The sequence below is a fragment of the Lagenorhynchus albirostris genome, chromosome 5, assembly GCF_949774975.1.
Source record: "Lagenorhynchus albirostris chromosome 5, mLagAlb1.1, whole genome shotgun sequence".
NCBI lineage: Eukaryota > Metazoa > Chordata > Mammalia > Artiodactyla > Delphinidae > Lagenorhynchus > Lagenorhynchus albirostris.
The window spans coordinates 65,160,483-65,182,246 of record NC_083099.1 but is presented as its reverse complement, the minus strand read 5'-3'; the positions used below and the strand labels follow the sequence as shown (position 1 = coordinate 65,182,246).

General features: G+C 39.9%; 2 protein-coding genes and 4 non-coding genes across 9 annotated transcripts; 1 reads left to right on the top strand and 5 right to left on the bottom strand.

Moving 5' to 3' along the window:
- Window positions 1–313: 313 nt before the first annotated feature.
- On the top strand, window positions 314–13,769 carry RFC4 (replication factor C subunit 4). Its single transcript, XM_060150254.1, has 11 exons — window positions 314–593; window positions 1,961–2,103; window positions 3,840–3,918; window positions 7,351–7,430; window positions 9,323–9,442; window positions 11,091–11,234; window positions 11,523–11,643; window positions 12,185–12,310; window positions 13,262–13,342; window positions 13,415–13,531; window positions 13,613–13,769. Exons 2-11 carry the CDS (start codon window positions 1,973–1,975, stop codon window positions 13,706–13,708), a joined length of 1,095 nt encoding a protein of 364 aa, XP_060006237.1. The 5' UTR covers window positions 314–593; window positions 1,961–1,972; the 3' UTR covers window positions 13,709–13,769.
- EIF4A2 (eukaryotic translation initiation factor 4A2) lies at window positions 13,764–20,042 on the bottom strand. Of its 4 annotated transcripts, none has more exons than XR_009540711.1 (12): window positions 19,943–20,001; window positions 19,082–19,130; window positions 18,865–18,997; window positions 18,433–18,572; window positions 17,524–17,692; window positions 17,312–17,421; window positions 16,918–17,061; window positions 16,460–16,597; window positions 16,125–16,214; window positions 15,826–15,905; window positions 15,264–15,374; window positions 14,407–14,547 (listed from the first exon to the last, which is right to left on the bottom strand). XR_009540711.1 is itself a non-coding variant. In XM_060150253.1 (11 exons), the coding sequence occupies exons 1-11, from the start codon at window positions 19,969–19,971 to the stop codon at window positions 14,403–14,405; spliced, it is 1,224 nt and encodes a 407-aa protein (XP_060006236.1). In that variant the 5' UTR covers window positions 19,972–20,042; the 3' UTR covers window positions 13,764–14,402. The 4 variants fall into 4 exon arrangements, 2 of the variants coding, with proteins under 2 accessions (XP_060006236.1, XP_060006235.1); XR_009540712.1 differs by having other exon boundaries at window positions 15,268–15,374; XM_060150253.1 differs by lacking the exon at window positions 15,264–15,374 and having other exon boundaries at window positions 13,764–14,547; window positions 19,082–19,127; window positions 19,943–20,042.
- Window positions 15,959–16,098, bottom strand: LOC132521414 (small nucleolar RNA SNORA4). Its single transcript, XR_009540864.1, has one exon. It is a non-coding gene; the product is annotated as a small nucleolar RNA SNORA4 (small nucleolar RNA).
- On the bottom strand, window positions 16,279–16,410 carry LOC132521478 (small nucleolar RNA SNORA63). The gene has a single exon (XR_009540915.1). It is a non-coding gene; the product is annotated as a small nucleolar RNA SNORA63 (small nucleolar RNA).
- On the bottom strand, window positions 16,689–16,867 carry LOC132521427 (small nucleolar RNA SNORA81). The gene has a single exon (XR_009540876.1). It is a non-coding gene; the product is annotated as a small nucleolar RNA SNORA81 (small nucleolar RNA).
- LOC132521432 (small nucleolar RNA SNORD2) lies at window positions 18,674–18,742 on the bottom strand. The gene has a single exon (XR_009540880.1). It is a non-coding gene; the product is annotated as a small nucleolar RNA SNORD2 (small nucleolar RNA).
- Window positions 20,043–21,764: the final 1,722 nt, after the last annotated feature.

The window sequence follows — 21,764 nt, the reverse complement described above, 5'->3', positions numbered from 1 at the left end:
CCCCTCCTCAACCGCCCTAGCGGGTCAGGGCTCCCGGAGCCCTCCCCGCCCCCGTCCGCTGAGCAGGCGGGTCTTCGGCCCCAGCCTCTCCTACAGACGGCAGCTCTCAAGTTCCCTTGCCCCGCAGCCTCTAGTCGGAGGGCTACGTCGGGACAGGATGGAGCTTTATTTACACCTCCGGACTCATTCCCATCCAGCCCCAGCATCCCCGAGAGTCCGCGTGTCTCAGCTTAAACACCACAGAATAGGAGGATACGGCTCCCTTAAGGTGGAGCGCGCGCAGCAGGCCGGAAGTGACGTTTGACGTGCGGCGTGTTCCCGCCCTGCCTTTCGCAGCTGTTCGGTGGCGGGAACTCAGGCTGCTTGCTGACGGCGGCTACCGTAAGGGTTTCCCCCCGCCATTCTGGCGGCTCGGGGCTTCCTGGGCCTGAGAGTCTCCGCTTGGGGAACGGGGCTAAGACTTCGGGACCACCTCGTCCTTTCCCTGCTGCGGAAACCTCAGGAACGAGCCGGTGGCGTCCTAGCTCTCAAGACGTGCAGCTAAAAGGCCCAGGCAGTGCCGGGGGACACACGCGGGGAGCCGGGGAGAACAGGTGACCAGCCGGAGAAATTGCGAGGACTGCCTTCGCTTTCCTCTACTCCTGTGCCCTCGATGCCCCTGTGATGTCTTCCACCTCTTGCGCACTCCTTGGTCTACGGGTGGCTCAGTCTAGCATCGTTCAGAGCCCTGCTTTGGGCGGTATTACTGTTTGGCAGCCTGTGGCAGGGACTGAGTAATCCAATAACGTTAAAAACCTTAGTTGTTTACAGATGTTAACAATTTATTTTATTTATTGATTATACCCATATGCCAAGCACAGAGCTGTGTGTTTGCACGATTCTTTTATTTGACCCAGTTGCCTTATGAAATGGGCCTTAGCTCATTTACAGAAGGCGAAACTGAGTCTGATAAGTGGTAATTCAGTCACCAAATCTTATGGAGCATCTATTCTGTGCCAGGCACTGGAGACACAGCAGTGAAAAAAATAGAATTGCCATTAATGCTGGGGATTTTCAGACAAACTATCCCTAAAAACAGCCTTTTGCTGCCTGCAGAACGTTTACCTGAATGTTAATAGTGCTTATCTTCTGGGTGAGATTTTGAATTTTTAAAACTCCTCATGCTTTTCCAAATTGTTTTGGTTTCTTCAAATGAGCATGCTATGAGAAAAACAGCTGTTTCCATTTTAACAACAGTGTCTCGCCTCCCCCCCCCCCCCCCCCCGCCTTCCCCTCCCCACAAAAGCTTCTGTCTGAAGGCAGGCACGGGCTCTGCCCATAAAATAGGCTCTCCAGTGGCGCTTTAGGCCCAGGAGAAGTGGAGGTTCTCATTTTTGGTCCCAGTACTCCTCCTAATTGCTGAGTTCATTCCAGGGTCTGAGCTAGAGTTAGGCCCATGACGGAAGAGACTGTTGAGACCCATGTACAGTTTGGCCATTAATGCCATCATAGTTATCAAAAAGTTTGTTAAAGTTATAGAACTTTGTTCTATAAGTCTCTCACTATAAGTAGATTTGTAAAAAATATTTATTTATAGATTTTGGCTGTGCCGGGTCTTAGTTGCGGCACACAGGATCTTCGTTGCAGCACACAGGATCTTTAGCTTGTGGCATGCATGTGGGATCGAATTCCCCGACCAGGGTTCAAACCCGGGCCCCCTGCATTGGGAGCTCTGAGTCTTACCCACTGTGCCATCAGGTAAGTCCCTATAAGTAGATTTTAAGTTCCTTCAGCACTTTGGCCTTTTTTCTGTCCCTGTAGTCCTCAGTAGAATGCATTCAAAGGATGCTAGGTCATGGGGTGATGTCCTTCATTTAATATTTTTTGAATGTCTTTGCACAAGGTTAAGTGTGCTTTCAGGCTGTACTTCCTCATGATGGTTTCAAAAGAGCTTTTCCTTTTCTGTCTTGCACCTGGTCAGGGTGAAGTAACCATGCAGGCATTTCTAAAAGGCACATCTATCAGCAGTAAACCACCATTGACTAAGGATCGAGGAGTAGCTGCCACTGCCAGAAGTAGTGGAGAGAACAAGAAAGCTAAACCTGTTCCGTGGGTGGAAAAATAGTAAGAACGCTTTTGTTTTTGTTGAAATAGTTAATAAATTATCTCTCTGACCAGTTTTGATCACTTTTTTTTTTAATTTAAGAGGAGGATGATTTGCCTTGTTTAAATGTTGCCTTAAAAATCACCCAATTATATAAGTCATAGAACCTTGGAACTGAAATGTACCTTAGAATAATCTAGTTGAATTCACGTATTTTCTGAATGAACTACAGCCTTCTCTGTAACTCAGGTCTACGGTTTTTGGGGCTGGGATACAGCAGTGAAGAAAACAGTTTCTATAAGCTCTTAGGAGTTCGACTTAAGTCCAAATAATCTGTTCCTCTTTTCATTACTGATAGCTGAAAATTGTTGAGTTTTTGTTTATACATTTTTGGCAAAAACAGCACCTGAAGTGGCTCTTTTTTTTTTTTTTTTTTTCGGTACGCGGGCCTCTCACTGCTGTGGCCTCTCCCATTGCGGAGCACAGGCTCCGGACACGCAGGCTCAGCGGCCATGGCTCACGGGCCCAGCCGCTCCGTGGCACGTGGGATCTTCCCGGACCGGGGCACGAACCCATGTCCCCTGCATCGGCAGGCGGACTCCCAACCACTGCACCACCAGGGAAGCCCCTGAAGTGGCTCTTAAATTTCAGTCAGCTAAGTGATATTATAACAAGTAGTTGGAACCCCTGGTGTACCCTCAGTTATTACCAAAGGATTACAGATTACTTATAAGGCAAGTAAGGCCCTCATAAGTTTTGTTTGGCACCAACAATGCTTTTAAAAATTGGAAATTTCACATAAAAGTCTAGAAACTTTTCATTAAATAAATTAGATAAGGGGAAAAATCTAGATTTTCAGACTCAGGAGACTAGGCAGCACTAGATGCAAGTTCTCACCTGAAAACACTTAGATGGATGTGTGTACTACTCATTTTGGAAAGGTCATATATTCCTCACTTCACCATAGTCCCTACTAGTGTCTCTTGTCTTACACTCGAATTCTTCACTCTTGTTATCTGCCTGGACTCTGCAGGTATTTTAATATGAAACCCTGGTTTATAATATACACTGGTTTTCCAAGATAACATTATCTGACATAAAATATCTGCCCAGCGTTGGCCTGATTAGTTAGAAAAGTATAAATCAAAGAAAAACTTTTGTTTAGTTAGCTAAGCACAGAGCCTGACTTAGGGTTGGGAGTATAACTTCGTTTAACATCATTAGTTAACAATGTAAGACAAAAATTACACTCCATATTGGTTAAGCTTGTTATTTTGTTAACCCTCAATGAAGTGAATAGGTATGCATTTTTTGTGCAGTTAGGTGATAGGAGAAATTGGTATTAACCCATTAACAACATAGTAACATATATGTAACTTTGTTACCTATCTTGAGGTTGCTAAATAGGTCTCCCTTTTCAGTTTAGGGGCACGTTGTCAAAACATAATATTACTTTCTAGGTAAATGTTCATTTTACATTTTGAACCAGTTGGCATTTGTGATGTTGTAAAATCCTTTTGCATAGTTTTTATAAGCACAACAGATATAAGCAATGCACCTGGAAAAGTGAAAAATTACTTCATTCCTCAGTATATATTTGCATAAAGTAAATATAGATGGGGTTTCCACATCCAATTATGAAAGTTTCTCATTTCATACTGATATGAGAGAGTTATCATTGATATTTTAGCAAAAGGAGAGACTTCTGTGGCTACTATAATACACTGAATAACTTCTCTCTCTCTTTTTTCTCCAGTCGCCCAAAATATGTGGATGAAGTTGCTTTCCAGGAAGAAGTGGTTGCAGTGCTAAAAAAGTCTTTAGAAGGAGCTGATGTGAGTAGCAGATGCTGTCTAAAGTCATTGGGAGATTTAATTTATTCACCCTCTTCCTTTATAGCCTCCGGCCCCCTTTAAATACTATCCTGTATATACAGTAGGCCCTTGATTACTGTTTGTACAATGGATGATTAGTTCAACATATATTTGTTGAGCATCTCCTTTTCTGTTCTATGGCATTGTTATATGGTACTCAAGTGGAGATCATTGAGCAAGACAGGCTAGGTCCCTTTGCTCGTGAGCTTTTATTTTGGTGGGGAGAGACACAGAAGAATAAACACGTAAGCAAAATAAATTATAGAATTATAGATAATGATATAGGCACTATAAGGGAGAGTCAAAGATTCTTTGACCGTATGATTGCTCACCTAATTTTAGGATTTGGTTTGAACTACAATACAAAAAAAATTGAGTCTTTAGTTCTGCTTATGGCATCATGTCCCCTGCTGTGATATGTGGGATAAAATGTCATTGAGTGACTTGCATTTTAGATTAATTCAGAGACAAACCATATGAAGAATTAGCAATTTAAAATTATATATGATAAAGTGTTTTAAGAACTTAGTGGAAGAAGGGAAACAGTTGCAGGTGAAAGTGGGATGTGGTTTTTACTTTATTCCCAAGATTTTCTTCCCTCCTCTCAACCTGGCTGCTTTGAATTAGAGGTTCCTTGGTTTTTGCTGCCATTGGTCTCTTCCTGGAATTACACTGCAACAGTATATATTTTGAAAGAAGTTATATTTATAAAACTGTTGAAAATCTTTTTCTTTACCAGTATTTTTTTGATTTGATCCAAATATCTTTAGCTTTTAATTTTATAATAGTATATAATTTAAATTGCATGGTAATATTTACACAGATTGCAGGACATGATGTTTTTTTTTTTTTTTCGGTATGCGTGCCTCTCACTGTGTGGCCTCTCCCGTTGCGGAGCACAGGCTCCGGACGCGCAGGCTCAGCGGCCATGGCTCACGGGCCCAGCCGCTCCGCGGCATGTGGGACCTTCCCGGACCGGGGCACGAACCCGTGTCCCCTGCATCGGCAGGTGGACTCTCAACCACTGCGCCACCAGGGAAGCCCCATGATGTATTTTAATTGCTGGGATTCTCAACTCTTTTGGCAAATGTAGTGGGATTATGATCCAGTTCTTTATACCATCTAATTTATGAGGCTGAACTAAGAACTTTCTTCTTTATCCACTTGTTTAATGATTTGTTTCTTTTCAGACTTAAGTTTTTTGAAACTTAAAGTTGAAGTAATTTTTTTAACTAAAGAGTAAAGGAAAAAATTCATTCCTTCATTTATATTAAAGGGTTTTACAGTAGAATTATAAGAGATTTTTCAGAAATCAATTTTTAGAACTGCTAGTCCATGTACAGTTCTTAAATGCATATATATATATATATATATACACATCAGACTGTTACATAATATAGGGTTTAGTAATTTAACCATGTTTTAAAGGATTTAAATTATTGTAATAGTTGACTGGATGAATCATTACAACTACTGAGGTAGTTGGATCAAAATAACAGTTACAACCTTAAAAATGAAGACGCCTAGGAGGTTTAGCTTTTGCTTTTGTTTTTAAATAGTGAATCTCATAGTTTGTATCTTAAGCTGTATGTTACCAGTGTAACAGTAATAGTCTTTTAACTAATACATTTATATGTTGGTTTATTTACTTGGTGCATACTGAGTACTGTAGGAGATGCTGAGAATATAGATGTGAATAGAACAAATAAGGTTCTTGACCTTCTCAAGCTTCTCATATAGTGAGGTGAATGGGTATTTTGCAATTAAACCTAACAGTTACATAAATAACAATAAATAATTGCAAATTACATCAAGTGCAACAAAGACCAGTGAGAGAATAACAGAGGAAACCCTCTTTAGATTGGGAGGTCAGGGAAGGCTTCTGACTTGTAATGCAGTAGGAGTTGCCAGACAGAAGAATGGAATCAGACCCCAGCTCATGGGGGACAGCATATGTGCAGGCCAGAAAGTGCTTAGCTGTTGAAGGCCATTGTAAGTTGGAACTTAGAAAGTGTGAGAGGTGGTGAGCAGATCATGGACATCCTTGTAGGTTATGGTAAGCAGGGTGATTTTTTTTGTCTGTTTTGTTTTTCTAAGTGGAGTATGAATACAGTGAATAGCTTTAAGTAGCAAGCAGAGTGGCATCTGATTTGGGTGAAGAATGAATGGCTGGGAGCGGGGAAGGTTAGGCAAGAGTGGAAGCAAATAAACTATACTGCTTAGTTTCCTATGTGCAGTGATTTCCGTACATGAAAGAAATGTATAGTTTCATGGAGAAAGACAAATATATATCACTTATATTCGGAATCTAAAAGAAAATGATACAAATGAACTTATTTACAAAACAGAATTAGTGAACAAACTTAATTGTTACCGGGGGGAAGCAGTGGTGGGGGGATAGATTGGGAGTTTAGGGTTGACATGTACACATTGCTATATTTAAAATAGATAACCAACAAGGACCTGCTATATAGCATAGGGAACTCTGCTCAATACTCTGTAATAACCTAAATGGGAAAAGAATTTGAAAAAGAATAGATATATGTATAACTGAATCACTCTGCTGTACACCTGAAACACACAACATTGTAAATCAGCTGTACTCCAATATGAAATAAAATTAAAAGAAAAAAAGAATGTACAGTTTAATTACAGTGCTCATTAGAATTTAGTACATTTGTTAATCTGTACCACAGATCAGCTGCCTATTTGATAGGCGCCAAGCCAGCTAGACTTAAGGTATAAAAGAAGATAACTAGTTATTTAATCTTATCCTGTCTTCCACTGATGAAATCTCCCTGATACATGCGGGTATCCCTACAGGCAGGGTATGTAATCATGATGTGGACCATGGCCTGGCACTTAAAAGATGCTTGTTTTGTTTTAATATTTCTGTTCTTGGAACTTTAGCTCATGCAAAGCCCCAGTATGCCATTTTCATTCCTTTTTCCGCAGTATTGGCCAAATCCAATTTGGTCTGTGTTCCTTTTGAAGCAACTGACATCTTTATAAAATATAACATCTTGCCCAGTCCTGAGCCTAGGTGTGGGACAGGGAACTGACAGAAGCCTAGTACTCCCTTCAGAAATAAGAGGTTTTTAATTCCAGCTTTGAAAATCCCACCTAAGTATTAGATTAGGTGTAGAACAATCATAAATATTGATTCAGCTTAAGATATTAGAAAGATCTCTTAGGGAAAAATGTTGGTGTTTGTGAAAAAGCAAGATTTAGTACTGTTATTACTATGATACCAGTTATATTAAGAAATCCTTGTATTCAGATATATATGCCCTATTAGGGAAGTCATTGCACTGTTCCATAGACATTTTCAGTCACTTTCACCTATTTGTGCCAGAATACAATTTTTAAAAAAATAAAATTTAACTTCTACAGCTCCCTAATCTCTTGTTTTACGGCCCACCTGGAACTGGAAAAACATCCACTATTTTGGCAGCAGCTAGGGAACTCTTTGGGTAAGTTGAAATCTCTCTCTCTCTCTCTCTTTTTTAAAGACTTGACGCTAAGAATCTCTGGTACTGCTTTTCATTCTCTAAAACTTTGCATTTGGTTTTTCTGAGGTTGTTGGGTTTATTTTTGTTCTGAATTTTTTAATAATCCAGCTGGCCCATTTCCAGTTCCTCCCCTCCAATAAATTAGCTTGCCTGTATCTTTTGTAACCTTTATTCTGAACCGTGTTCAAATGTTTGAGTGTACTACAAGGAGCCTTGTGATTTTTTTCATCACTTTAGCTCTTTCATTATGATTTTGGAAACCAGAAGACCCTATGTCCAGTCATGCTGATAGTTTCATGACTTTTAGTGGTCGTGTTCACATCTGTCATAGAATTTGCTATTTGATGCTACTGATGCGCACCACCCCTTCTTGAGTTCCTTCTTGCTCTGGACTTGCCAGGGCCTGCCTCTCGAGTGGCTGGGCCAGCTCCTTGCCCTCAAGTATCCTGAGTATAAGAGTGTGTGGTAGTTGAGGCAGTATGATTCCAGGTACAGCAGAAAATCTCTATGAGCCACCTTCTTATTCAGTCCTAGACTGACTGTCTCAGCTTAGCCAACTGTTGTAGTAGCGGAGCCCTTTACCTAAGGTTAAAAGACACGTATCAGCCATGTCTGATATCTATGCAACATGCACCAACATAACAAAGCCTATCTTTAATTAATCCAGAATTTAATATCAGGCATATGGCCTAAGGGTACATCTGAAATCCTACACATGAAGATAATTAGATGCCTCTGAAACCACCAAATATATAAGGATAATCAGTTCTGTTGAAATGTGAAGGAGGACAAAAGGGGAAGCTGCTCTGAACTGAGGATTTTATTTGACAGCAACTTTCATTTTCCCAAGGAAATTTTAAGAGAGCTTTTTTGATTATTCTACAACTCAGTCAGTTAGATCCAGTCTGAATCATTCTTAGCGATGTAGTCATCATGAAACTGTTAAGTATAGTTTATTATTGGTTGTTCTACAGTAGGTTAGTCCAAATTATATAACTTGTAAAATATATTTTTTTAAATGTTTGTCTTGATAGACCTAAAAGGACTTAACTATAAATTCCACATTTAATAGTATATGTGGTTTTAAAATAGAAAATACATGCACAGAGCTTTCTAGATGTTTATGCCCATAGAAAAATGTGTAGGGTATCATGCTATTTAGGAAAAATAAAGACAAAATCCCAACTCTTTTTTTTCTATTAAAAAAAATATACACATATATATAGAAAAATAACTAGAAGGAAGTCTTCAAAACAGGGTTTGGCAGTGTGTGCCAGGTATTTTTATTTTCTTTTGTGTTCTCAGATTTTCCTACAGTTACTTTTAATAATTTTTAAAAAAAAACTCACTTAAAAATTAACTGTTCATTTTTGATCCAGTAATTTTCCTTACAGCAAACTACTTTATGGAAATAATTCAAAATATGCTACACTGCAGCATTATTTAAAATTGTAACGTATTTAGAACTATCTAAATGTCTAATAACAGAAGTATGTTAAGTAAATTAAATGGTGGTACAATCTTAGGTTAGAAAGTTATATAGCTATTAAAGTGGTTTTTACAGTGTTTATCATGACATGGCAAGATGCTTATGATACAGTCCAAAGTGGAAAATTGACTTAAAATTTAGTACATTATCATCTATTTTTTTAAATGCATGGAAAAAAGCCAGAATGTTAACTGTATGCCTTTGCAAAAGAGAAAATACAGAATGAATTGTATACCTTCTATTCATATTGTTTACTAGGTGTATTTTAAACTACTGAAAAATGTACAAATGTTAAAATATGGTATAAACTTGGGTTACTTATATGCTCTATGATGTTTCATAATTTTTTTTCATTTTGACATAGACCTGAACTTTTTCGATTAAGAGTTCTTGAGTTAAATGCATCTGATGAACGTGGAATACAAGTAGTTAGAGAGAAAGTGAAGAATTTTGCCCAATTAACTGTGACAGGAAGCCGTTCAGAGTAAGTAAGCTCACCTTCCCTTCTCTACGCCATGTCATTGTATTTGTTTAAAAAACATGTTTCTGCCAGATTTTCAACTTCTTTTTCATATTAGATTGTATTTTTATCTAAATTATTTAAACCTAGAAATGACCTTTCCATTATAGTAACTAATTTTAAGTTATTTAGCTGTCAAGGGGTTTTAATCGATATTTGTCTAAGGAGTATTTATTAATCAAATGTGATGGTTTGGTTGTACACTCATAATAAAAATCCTGATTTTTGCTATTATGTTATTTTTTTAAAGTCCTATCATATATCTTAAGCTTCAGTGTATATTTCATAGTTGGTGACAATGTAAAACCTTGTCCAAACTGGGACACATTGAGTGAAAAAGGAGTTGTTACTAATAATAATTCAATAGGGGTGTTTACGCAACTGTGTATATTCCTTAGGTTGCAAAGTTCCAAGGTTAAATTTTTGGTACCTGGCATATATTTAAATTTATATCAGAGCACACTTAGGAATTTGTAGAAAGTGAATAACACAATTTTTGATCTCCACCTTGGATTGACAATGTATATAAATCACATACATGATAAGGGACTTAGATCAAGAATAAAGAACCCTTACGGGGCTTCCCTGGTGGCGCAGTGGTTGAGAGTCCGTCTGCTGATGCAGGGGACACGGGTTCGTGCCCCGGTCCGGGAGGATCCCACATGCCGCGGAGCGGCTGGGCCCGTGAGCCATGGCCGCTGAGCCTGCGCGTCCGGAGCCTGTGCTCCGCAACGGGAGAGGCCACGACAGTGAGAGGCCCGCGTACCGCAAAAAATAAAATAAAAGAACCCTTACAACTCAATAATAAAAAGACAACCCAATTTAAAAATGGGCAAAGGATCTGAATAGACATTACTCTAAGGAAAATACACAAATGGTCAATAAGCATATCAAAACATGCTCATCAACATCATGAGCTATTAGAGAAATGCAAATCAAACCCATGATGAAATACCACTTTACACCCACTAGGATGGCTGTAATCAAAAAGACAGAAAATAACAAGTATTAGCAAGGATGTGGAGAAATTGGAGCCCTTATACATTGCTGGTTGGAATGTAAAATGGTGCAGCCATCTTGAAAACAGTTTGGCAGTTCTCCTATGAGTTACCATATGACCCAGCAATTCCAGTCCTAGAATATATACTGACAAGAAATGAAAACATATACACATATACACAAATGTTCATATCAGCATTATTCACAGTAGTCAAAACATGGAAACAACCCAGTATCCATCAACTAAAGAATGGATGAATGAAACGTAGTATATCCATCCATTTGCCATAGTATTTGACAATAAAAAGAAATGAAGTAATGATATACAACAACATGGATGAACCTCGAAAACATTAAGCGAAAGAAGCCAATCACAAAAGACAATGTATTAAGTTGACAACATGTGGTTCCATTTATATGAAGTGTCCAGAATAGACAAATCTGTGGAAACAGAAAGTAGAGATTCCTGATTGCCTATGGCTGGGACAGTTGGGAGAGAAAAAAATGACTCCTAAGGGTCACAGGGTTTCCTTTTGGGGTGATGAGAATGTTCCAAAATTAGATTGTGATAATGATGTGTGAATTATAACTCCTTTGTGTTTCTCTGAATCAGTGGGAAGCCATGTCCTCCTTTTAAAATTGTGATTCTGGATGAAGCAGATTCTATGACCTCAGCTGCTCAGGCAGCTTTAAGACGTACCATGGAGAAAGAGTCTAAAACCACCCGATTCTGTCTCATCTGTAACTATGTCAGTCGGTATGTGTAATGCCCTCAAGGTGGATGCAAGGCAGCCTTATTTTGATAGACCCAAATAGGGAGAGAAAAAATTTAAATGTTTCAAGGCTACATTAGTTTCTCCATCACATTTTTTTTTTAAAACATCTTTATTGGGGTAAAATTGCTTTACAAAGGTGTGTTAGTTTTTGCTTTGTAACAAAGTGAATCAGTTATCTCCATCAAATCTTGATTTGTTCTTGACAAAAATGAGTTCTTCTGGGGAGTTTCTTCTTTAGCCGCTGATTTGTTTTTTCCAATATTTTACAGAATAATTGAACCTCTGACCTCTAGATGTTCTAAATTCCGCTTCAAACCTCTGTCAGATAAAATTCAAGAGCAGCGATTACTAGACATCGCTGATAAAGAACATATCAAAATTAGCAATGAGGTAATCACTGTTATTACTATTGTAAATTACTAATTCCTTTGATGAATGCCTATGAAGAGGCACTTCCTGAAAGTCAAATTTGTGTTGCTTCAATTTCTGATGCCGATTCTTCAGGCAAAGTTAAGCTAAATAACAATGTCTAGGAATTACTGGTTCAGCCTTTCTGTTGCTACTAGAAGTTTATTATCTGTCAATACTTCAGAGACCGAAAGCTGAGGCAGATTTCATGTTAGGATGCAAATTCTGCGACAGCCAATCTCTGCATGACAGCGTACTCCACTTGTCATTATACCCATACTCCACTGCAAGGACTAATTTGGTATGATGAAATTCTGGCAGTAATAGAATGTATAGGCCCTTATTCATTATAACAGAACTTAACTGTAATTTGAATTCTCCTTGCTGTATGTAATCATGGCTGTCTCCATGAATTCTGCCGCTATAGAACTGACATTTCTTCAAAAATGGAAATAGATTTTGTTTTTCCCCCAGTACATCCTTAATTGGCCATTAACAGGTTAAAGAACTTTTTTCTCTTCAGGGACTAGCTCATCTTGTTAAAGTGTCAGAAGGAGACTTAAGGAAAGCCATTACATTTCTTCAAAGTGCTACTCGATTAACAGGTGGAAAGGAGGTCACAGAAAAGGTGATCACAGACATTGCTGGGGTAAGAGCACTGGATATTCTGAAATTTTTAGTTTGCTTTTTTGTGGCTTTTAGAAAATTTTTAATTTTTATATATATATGGAGTGCTTATTATGTGCTTAGTCCCATTCAGGCTGCTGTAACAAATGCCATAGGCTGAGTGGCTTATAAACAAAAATCAGTTCCAGAGGCTGGGAATCCAAGATCAAGGTGCCCACAGATTGAGTGCCTGAGGACACACTTCCTAGTTGAGTAGACTCCTAGTTCACAGATGGCCTTAACCTCTCTGCACCATCCTGTGGCAAAAAGCAGCCTTCTGAGCTTTTTAGGAGCACTAATCCCATTCATGAGGGTTCCACTCTCCTATCACCTGCCAAAGGTGCCACCTCCAAATACATTAGGGATTTTTAACATGAATTTTGAATATAAGCATTTGTACCATTCTGGGAGTTAGAATGCTGCAGGCAGGCAGGGATGTGGCAGATATCAGATATCTAACATCTAACAGATGTCAGATATGTTAACAGATATCCCTTTTCTTATAAAGGAAAAAGGGTCATATCCAACTTATAATTAAATCATTAAAGCAATTCTCTTGTGCCACACCCTTGTCTTCAGGTTTCATTTTGTATTGTAATGAAACATAAACCAACCCATCTCTGCATTTTGTTAGTGGCATCTTAGAAACAGGATGTTTCCAGAGTTTGTTTCAGGTCCAGTAGCTTTCTCCATCACCTGTCTGGAGACCAGATGAGCATAAGGGTTGAAGCTGACCCTTTGTCAGTTCTTTGCCCTCCCAACTCCGTATGTATGGATTCAGTTTATCAGGTAGCAGTTCCACGCTTGAAGTGGCACATGTCCTAGCATAGAAAACCAGGGAGTTTGCACAGGCTTGGCAGAGAAACAAGTCAACCATCTTCACCCAGAAACTTTATGCTTTATTTTTAATTAATTCATTCTTTAATTATTTTAGGTAATACCAGCTGAAACAATTGATGGAGTATTTGCTGCATGTCAGAGTGGCTCTTTTGACAAACTAGAAGCTGTGGTAAAGGTAAAGACACTTTACTAAACTGGTGGGGAGGGATGGAAATCATACCAAAATCATTTTCTTTTTCTGCTACAGGACTTAATAGATGAGGGTCATGCAGCAACTCAGCTTGTAAATCAACTTCATGATGGGGTTGTAGAAAATGATAACCTTTCTGATAAACAGAAATCTGTTATTACAGAAAAACTTGCTGTAAGTAGGCATCTTCTACATTTCAGCACAGCATACACACCTGAAAGGGAAATTACTTACTCATCTTTCATTTTCTTGTAGGAAGTTGATAAATGTTTAGCAGATGGTGCTGATGAACATCTACAGCTGATCGGCCTCTGCGCAACTGTCATGCAGCAGTTAACTCAGAATTGTTAAAACATATTCAGCATGTATTTTTGTGAACAATTTAAAATAAAATGACTAAAGCACCTTTAAAGTGAATATACAATTTATTTAACATTCAAACTTCATTAAGACATGTGCAATATGGCAATTTTACTGGGGTAAACGTTTAACCCTATCTAGGATGATTGCTTGCTGGGGCTTAGCAACAGGGTCCAGTTCACACTTAGCACTAATTAAATACTTTATTGAATAAATATAATACCAAACAAAATGCATTCAAATGCTTTCTAAAAAAATCAATTTTAAGGGCCTTTCTATTCAGGCTAATGACAAACACAATAAAGGTAGATATGCTAGTTTAACATAATTGGCTGATTTTATACAGCACTTATATCTTTTAGTCCACAAGTATATTATTAAATGATAGAGAACATCTAATACAACCATTTCTACAGAACTAGGAAATAAATTTCTAAGAAAGAAAGATTTTACAGACCCCATCTTTTATACCCACCCCAACAGTCTAACTCTAAAGAGGATAAAGCCAACGACTTTCCTCACAAGAGCTCACGACTAATGTCGCTTTGCTATCAAAATCTGTATTTCTGATCCGTTATGAGCATTGAGACAAGATTCAAATATTCCCAAAGAAAGCACAATGCACGTTGTGATCGCCTATTCAGCAACAGCGAGCACTGCATTCCAAACTATCTCATCCCAGGAATTAAATAAGGTCAGCCACATTCATTGGCATTTCCTCCACTGTAGTATTGTAGAAAGTCTCAATGTCACGAAGAATCCTCTTGTCTTCTTCAGTAACAAAGTTTATAGCCACACCTTTCCTCCCAAATCGACCCCCTCTGCCAATTCTGTGTAAGAAAAAGAAATCAGCAATTAGAATATACTACTTCACATGCTGCATGAACTACTGAACATGATGATCCACTTGTTAACCAGCAGCTGCTGTTTACTTATCAAGGTTATAGTTCGTGCTTCTAATTGGAGCACTAGCTGCTAATCAATATCTAGAGAAAAAAATCTTCCTTTGCAGTTAGTGCCAAAAGGATTCAAGGCTTGTCTGGCTGCAAAATGAGATTTTATCAAGTATCTTGAGCATTATTTATTTATTTTTTTAAAGCAGATGACAGTATTGTGTTTGGGGTAGTGAATTTAAAGCCCATACCAAAGTGGGCCAGCCAAGAGCAGATGTCAGCCTGGGACAGATGTAAAACACCAGGGATAAAACAAAAAGAACAGTTATGTAATCCATTTCGACGCACTTCTGGAACTGTAAACTGCAAATACAAATGCTGCAAGGTTAACTATTGTCTAAAACTTACAACTTTTTCCAGTGGGAAAACAAATATTTGGTATGGTGACCCAAACTTATCACTGCTTTTTTGCTCAGTTTCACACGTTATAACTGAAATTACTCAAACGTGTTTACCTCCAAAAACAGCTTTCTAACCTTCCTGATAGAAACCAGACAATACAAACCACCTAATAGGCTAGTATACAAAATGCCTTGGCTGGAGCATCTTAAAATATCAAATAATCATGACAAAAGAAAAACAAATATAAATACCGACTCGCTCTTTATTCAAACAGTGTGCTGTTTCGCTTATGATTCCACGTCCTAAATTACGTCAACGCCGTTTCTGAGCGCCATCTCGTCATCAACTGCTGCTATCGACCCCTGTATTTTTTAAAAAGTCTTTTTTTACATCATATAACAAAGTACAATTCAATTTATTTAGGGATAAAGCCACTATAACTAAACCAGGGACTGCTCAAATTGCTACCAGATGACACCAAGAAAATCCCAACTATAGAGGAATCACCAAGAAAGCGCATGGACACGGACACGAGCATCACTAAAAAATACAGCTCAAAAATAAGCTAAGACCAACCGATCTAAAACAACCTTATCTGTATGTACAGAGTCCACAATTTGGGCAACATTCACAACTGTTTTCCCACTGTGTATGACCAATCTTCCCAAGTACAATTTTAATTACACCCTACCAAGCTACTATGTCATATTACTCAATTCCCTGATTTGAGGTTACCTTTCAGACAAATCAGTCAGTAGAAAAGCAAAATATGAATTTTACCAGTACAGTAAAGTCAAGATGCCATCTACTTACCTGTGAATATAGTTTTCACGATTGGTAGGTAGATCATAGTTTATAACCAATGACACTTGTTGCACATCAATCCCACGAGCCTGAAATACAATGACGATGTTCAAATTCTAATTGAAATACTAGACACCTATGTAATGTAGGCCACAAAATAGTAATGAACTATACTAAGTGGTATAGCTCACTGTGGAGTGTGGTCTTTTCTTTATTCTCCCAAATAGCCTAGAATTGGTAAAGGTTATTAAAAAACCTTCCCCCCAAACAAACTTTTGGTGAATTAAAAAGAGCAGTGAAAGACTTACCAACAAGTCAGTAGTGATCAGAACACGGCTTGACCCTGATCGGAATTCCCTCATGATAACATCTCTTTCCTTCTGGTCCATGTCACCATGCTGCAAAGGAACAAACCTATTAATTCAAGAATCACCAATCAAATCAACATTTAACCTTATCAACATGTATGAGACCAAGCGTCCCTGGCTGCTACAGGGGTACAGCAGACAGGTATAGTTAAGAAACAACTTTATTTTGAGCAGGGGGAACGACAACACAGCACTTAGCAGCTATATTGTAGTCTAAATCCTGCTTTAATGAAGGTAGACTTAAGTTACCATTACTAGGTTAGAATACCTCTTACCAGAGCAGAAACTGTGAAATCCCTGGCATGCATTTTCTCAGTGAGCCAGTCCACCTTACGCCTTGTATTGAGAAAAATAACAGCCTGTGTAATCGTCAGTGTCTCATACAAGTCACAAAGTGTATCCAACTTCCATTCCTACAGTATTTCAAAGAAAAAGTTAACAGTAATTAACATGATTGTTTCCAACTTACATTCATTAGAAACTCATTATTAGATTGGTCTAAAGACATATTGCACCAAATCTTAAGACAAAGGACATTGGACATTAAGAAAGAGGTCCACCCCAGTCTTTTACAACCTAGTGCAGTTACTCTTCTTCTTGTGTGTACTCTGCTAGCATTATTACAAAAACCAAGATGTGATCCTAGTTTCTGTAATTTTAGCACAGTGCTTATTCAAGAAGGTAAAAAAAAAAACCTGGCTACATTTTTATGTTTGACAATTAGACAAATTACCTCTCTTTCAACATTAATATAAAACTGTTTAATTCCTTCAAGGGTCAATTCTTCCTTTTTCACCAGAATTCGAATGGGATCTCTCATGAATTTTTTGGTCACTTCCAACACATCCGTTGGCATTGTGGCAGAAAGCAACACCACCTTAAAAAAAAAAATTCATTATGCTGTCACACGTCACACAAGTAGTTAGCACAACCTGGCACAATACTCAATGAAAAAAATCTTTGAGACCAAGCATCTCTGTCTGAGCATGGAATTGTGAGAGCGTTATGCATCAGTTGCTTTTGCTTTCAGGGGGAATGACAACAGAACACTTCAGTTATGTTGTAATAATACCTGCATTAAACCTAACCTCCAGCTATTTTAAGAGTGGGAGTGAAATAAAGCTCACCTGAATACTTGTATTTAATTTTTGGAAAATCTCATAGATTTGATCCTTAAACCCTCGGCTCAGCATTTCATCTGCTTCATCCAAAACAAACATTTTGATCCATTTTGGAGCTGTTTAAAATAAAGTCATACTATCATCTCTAGGTTTTCAGGCATGCTATTTACTTTATTTATAATAGTAAAACCAAACTATATTCGACAAGCAATACTTACAAAGGTATCTTCTGTTTAACATATCAAACACTCTCCCTGGTGTACCAACAACAATATGCGGTGCTTCAGCCTGAAGTTTTTGCATTTCATTTCGAACATTGGTTCCACCAATGCAGGCATGACAAGTTGCTCCCATATAGTCTCCAAGTGCCAGAATTACCTTTTGGATCTGAAAGCCAAAAGCCTGATTATTATCCAGCAGAATTACTAGTTCTGTGACTTAACTTCCAAAGCATAATGGCAAATATCTGGTCTACAAACAGCTTTAATGCATGCAGAGCACTTAACTACTTCCGAGCTTAAAATGCAGACCAATCTAAATGCCTCAAGATAAACTTCCCTGAAAACATCTTGTGCCTTGTCAAACTTGAGATCCTGCTGCCCCAGGTACCAGCTACGTAACTAAAAACATTTCCTACTGTTATTCTTCATTGTGTATTGAAGTGTAAACCATGGTAAAACAATAATTTTTCCCGTAGCACTGCGACGTAATCTTGGCTTTAATAAACCCTACAGATGTATTAGCAAGGTTTTACTTCAAACCAATATGGCAGTGAGCTCTGAAAACACAGCATGCAACAGATACATCACAAACTACTAAGACAGTCAAATAACATGTCACTGTAGTTTTCATGTTGCACAACTGCATTCAAACTTGAAAATGAGAACAGCTCTAGTCCACCCTGAACAAAAACTTGTTTCTCAATCTGTTACACAACCCTGCAAACCATACCTGCACACCCAGTTCCCGTTTGACTGTTTAGCTTTCAACAGAAACTCCCTGCATGCACACAGTTAAAAGAAGGGCTCTGTAGGACAAATTTATACTAAGCTTTAAATTCTTCACAATTGTGAAACCTGAAACCTGTACAACACGCAAGCAGTTTTTTTGAACTACACTATCAATACCTGTTGAGCCAGTTCTCTGGTGGGGGCCAATACTAGTGCTTGGGTCTCCTTGAACTCAATCTCCAACTGTTGCAGGATGGAAATAGCAAATGTGGCTGTCTTGCCAGTACCTGACTGAGCTTGAGCAATCACATCATACCCTAAAAAAAGTAGGATACACATTTACCGATCCCACATCAAACCGCCACTTCTAGTTTACACCACGTATTCCATTTGGAACACGAATTATGCCCAAATAATCAAGTGATCAGCAATGAGTATTCTCTTCATTTCAGGTCAGTCCCGAAAGATGATTGCCATCATTTCACTTTAAGGAATACAAATAGGTGCTAGTCCCCCAGAAGGTAATTTTCCCATATTAAAGAGAAAAAGGTGCAGGTCCTATGCAGAACAGGGAATTCATTTTTAAGAAGCGCCAACGAGTTCTTTTACCTTTAATACACGGGATAATAGCTCTCTGCTGAATAGCTGATGGCTTCTCAAAACCATAAGCATAGATGCCTCGAAGAAGAGACTCCTTTAAATTCATATCATCAAAGTTATCAACAATCTCATTCCAGTTACTCTGAAAAGTTAAAAAAAAAAAAAGGAATAAACGGATGAACAAACTCACCTTTCCAAAGTTCCCAATTCCACACCCATTTCTTACCTCGATGACACCATCGGGCTCCATTCCCTCGGGGCCGCCATGTTCTCTGCTGACAAAAATACTGCTGTTAGGAGAACGTCCCTTCCCCAAACCCCTGCAACTGCACACTGAGGGAAAGAGAAGCCCTTTCTCATCCTGTCGCTCTCCCCCGCACGTGTACACTTCCCAAACGAGCAAAGGCAGCTGGTGCCGCAGGGCACACGATGTACTGCGCGGCCGCTCAAAGGTTAGGAACCGGGGACGCCCGGAAAGGCCCCACGGACGCCGGCCCTTCCCCCCAGGCCTGAGCGCCAGGCGCTCCCCTCTCGGCAGTGCACCGTCTCGCGAGAGCTCCACGCGCCGAGCTCCGCCCCTAACAATGCGCAAGCCGTAGTGATTGACGCGGGCCTAGGCCCGGCGAGGCCTCGCCAACGGCTCGCCGGGGCCCCTTTGCCGGCCCGGCCCCATCCGGCCTCCGGCCGCCGCTGCCGTCCTGCCCCCACCCAACCTACTGCCTAGCGCTCCCAAACCGCGCCGCTGGCCGCGAATAGAGCTTTAGACAGCCCAGTTACACCGTACCGACTGCGGACTGCGCCACGGCTGCCAATAAATGCCGGGCTCCGTATGGGCAGGGGAAACGGCTGCGATTTCAAGGCGTCTTCGGGAAAACACACTCTTTCACCACCTCGTTTTCTTACCCGTCTCCCCACAATCCGGGCCCTACCTATCATGGAAGCTTCTCGACAAAACACAGGAATACTGTACCCCAAAGCCACGCCTATGAACCCGGGATTCCCTGCCTCCTCTCCATCTATTACAACCTCCTCCAGCGCTTTAGGACCTGTGCCACAGAGCACCACCACCACCGAGGAAGCGGCATACCTGTTATAATCCGCGGAGCTACCAGACATGATCCGAAGAACCACTCAGTGCCTGACTGGAAAGGCAGAAGAGCCGCACCGCCCGTTTTTTATAGGCTCGCGGCCGGGACCCGTTTTCTGCGGAGGAATTTTCCCGTCGTTCTTCGACCAGCCACAAAATTGTGATCCTGGGGTGCTTATCTCAGAAAATATCCTAAGCAAATCGGTGGGAAAACCCAAATTTAGTTATTTGCCGATCTTACGGCGTTGCTGAACATCCCAAGACCCTGGCGGGGGATGTTGGGACTCTTTGCTCTGCGGCGGAAGAATATTGCAGCAAGCAGTAGAAGACCCGCTTTCCCCGCCCGCCCTGCTCCTACGGGGTTTCCGCGTCCCCGAAGCAGAGGCGGCCGGGCCGCCGGGCTGGACCGGGAGGCGGAAGGCTGGGGCGCGCCAGACGGTTGGCAGCTCCGGCTTTCCCGCCGGACAGTGGGACCAGGCTCGCCGGTTCCGCAGTGCTCGGTGCCGGAGGGGCAGGCACGTCCATACTCTGCACTGGAGGGGAATCGGGCTGTTCCGCTCGTTCCCACCGCTACTTAACTTGACGGTAAAGAGTCGCCTGGCCTTTGGCCCGAGCGTTTAACATCCTTCAGACCTTGACAGTGAAACTCCTGCTACGGAAAATGTCGGCTGCCCAGCAAGCCCCAGAAGATCCGGTTTACCGTCCAGCGTGCAGGGCGAGAAGAAATATGTAGTGTCTTCTGCAGATGTCTCTGGAGCAGCCAACTCCATTCTTCTCATGTTGCCTCTGCTCTTTTCTCGCTCTCTTTTTAAAATAATGCTTATAATTTTAACAGGTGTGAGAAATGCCTGATAAAATCACTGTAAACTTTTGCTTATGTAGGGGTGATGTTCCTTGTAACTCAGGAATTTAAATGGATGCTTCCGGCCTGTACAGCTCCATGCTGCTTTGGGACTACACAGGTTTTGGTTATGGTCTTTTTTTTTTTTTTAAGACTTTTTGCGCTTTAAGTGTTTATACATAATGAATGTTGATTTAGTGAAATTGAGAGCAATACAACCCTTGCTGCTTAAATAAACTGCATGATTTGTAAAGATCCAGAGGTTTTCAACTGTAGCCCTAACCCAGGCTCGTTAATAAAAACCAAAAATAGTATTTTTAGTCATTTAACTTTAAAATACAGTCCTACCCACCCTGCAAGATAACACAAATACTCAAGAAAACATTTTCTCATTAATTCAGAAGGCCAACCTAAAGTCTTATAACGGGGAAAAAATGACTTAATTTTCTATATTTGTGTATTCAACATGATACCTGGTTGTAAATACATTTTTTTCCAAAAATCATTTATTTGAAAATTATCATGCTAGGAACTGTGACAAAAACTAATACCAAGATGACAAAGTGTACTTGACCCTCAGTCTAGTGATGATGCTCCCTATCCACCCTCTGTAATGGTCAAATCCAGATTTGAGGTGATGCCAGACATTTTCTGAGAATGGAGGTCAGAAATCCTTGTTGGCTCATCCAAAACCTACTAAAAATCTCCTGGGATCCAGGAAACTGAAGAAAATACTAAATGAGAAAAATGGCGAACAATTTAGTCTCACTTGAGTCTACAGGGTGAAATCAATCAAACATAGGGTGAAATCAATCAACGACACCTAATTGTTGAGTGTTTTCTTTAGGTTTAGCACTACTGTTACATGCTGTGGAAGATTTCCAGAGTCCCTTAACAGGAAATAATCAAGGGCTAAACTCTGGTTTAAGTCACAATTGCTCAAGGGGTTTCAAGGTAAGAAAGTTTCCTAATCCAAAATTC

Coding starts and splice junctions, on each gene's coding strand:
- RFC4 (XM_060150254.1), top strand. CDS start 1,973: ATGCAGGCATTTCTAAAAGGCACATCTATCAGCAGTAAACCACCATTG. Junction 7,431..9,322: donor GCAGCTAGGGAACTCTTTGG/GTAAGTTGAAAT, acceptor ATTTTGACATAG/ACCTGAACTTTTTCGATTAA. Junction 11,235..11,522: donor ATCTGTAACTATGTCAGTCG/GTATGTGTAATG, acceptor AATATTTTACAG/AATAATTGAACCTCTGACCT.
- EIF4A2 (XM_060150252.1), bottom strand. CDS start 19,971: ATGTCTGGTAGCTCCGCGGATTATAACAG. Junction 16,215..16,459: donor ATTTCACAGTTTCTGCTCTG/GTAAGAGGTATT, acceptor GTTCCTTTGCAG/CATGGTGACATGGACCAGAA. Junction 14,548..15,825: donor CGTGAAAACTATATTCACAG/GTAAGTAGATGG, acceptor TTTCTTACACAG/AATTGGCAGAGGGGGTCGAT.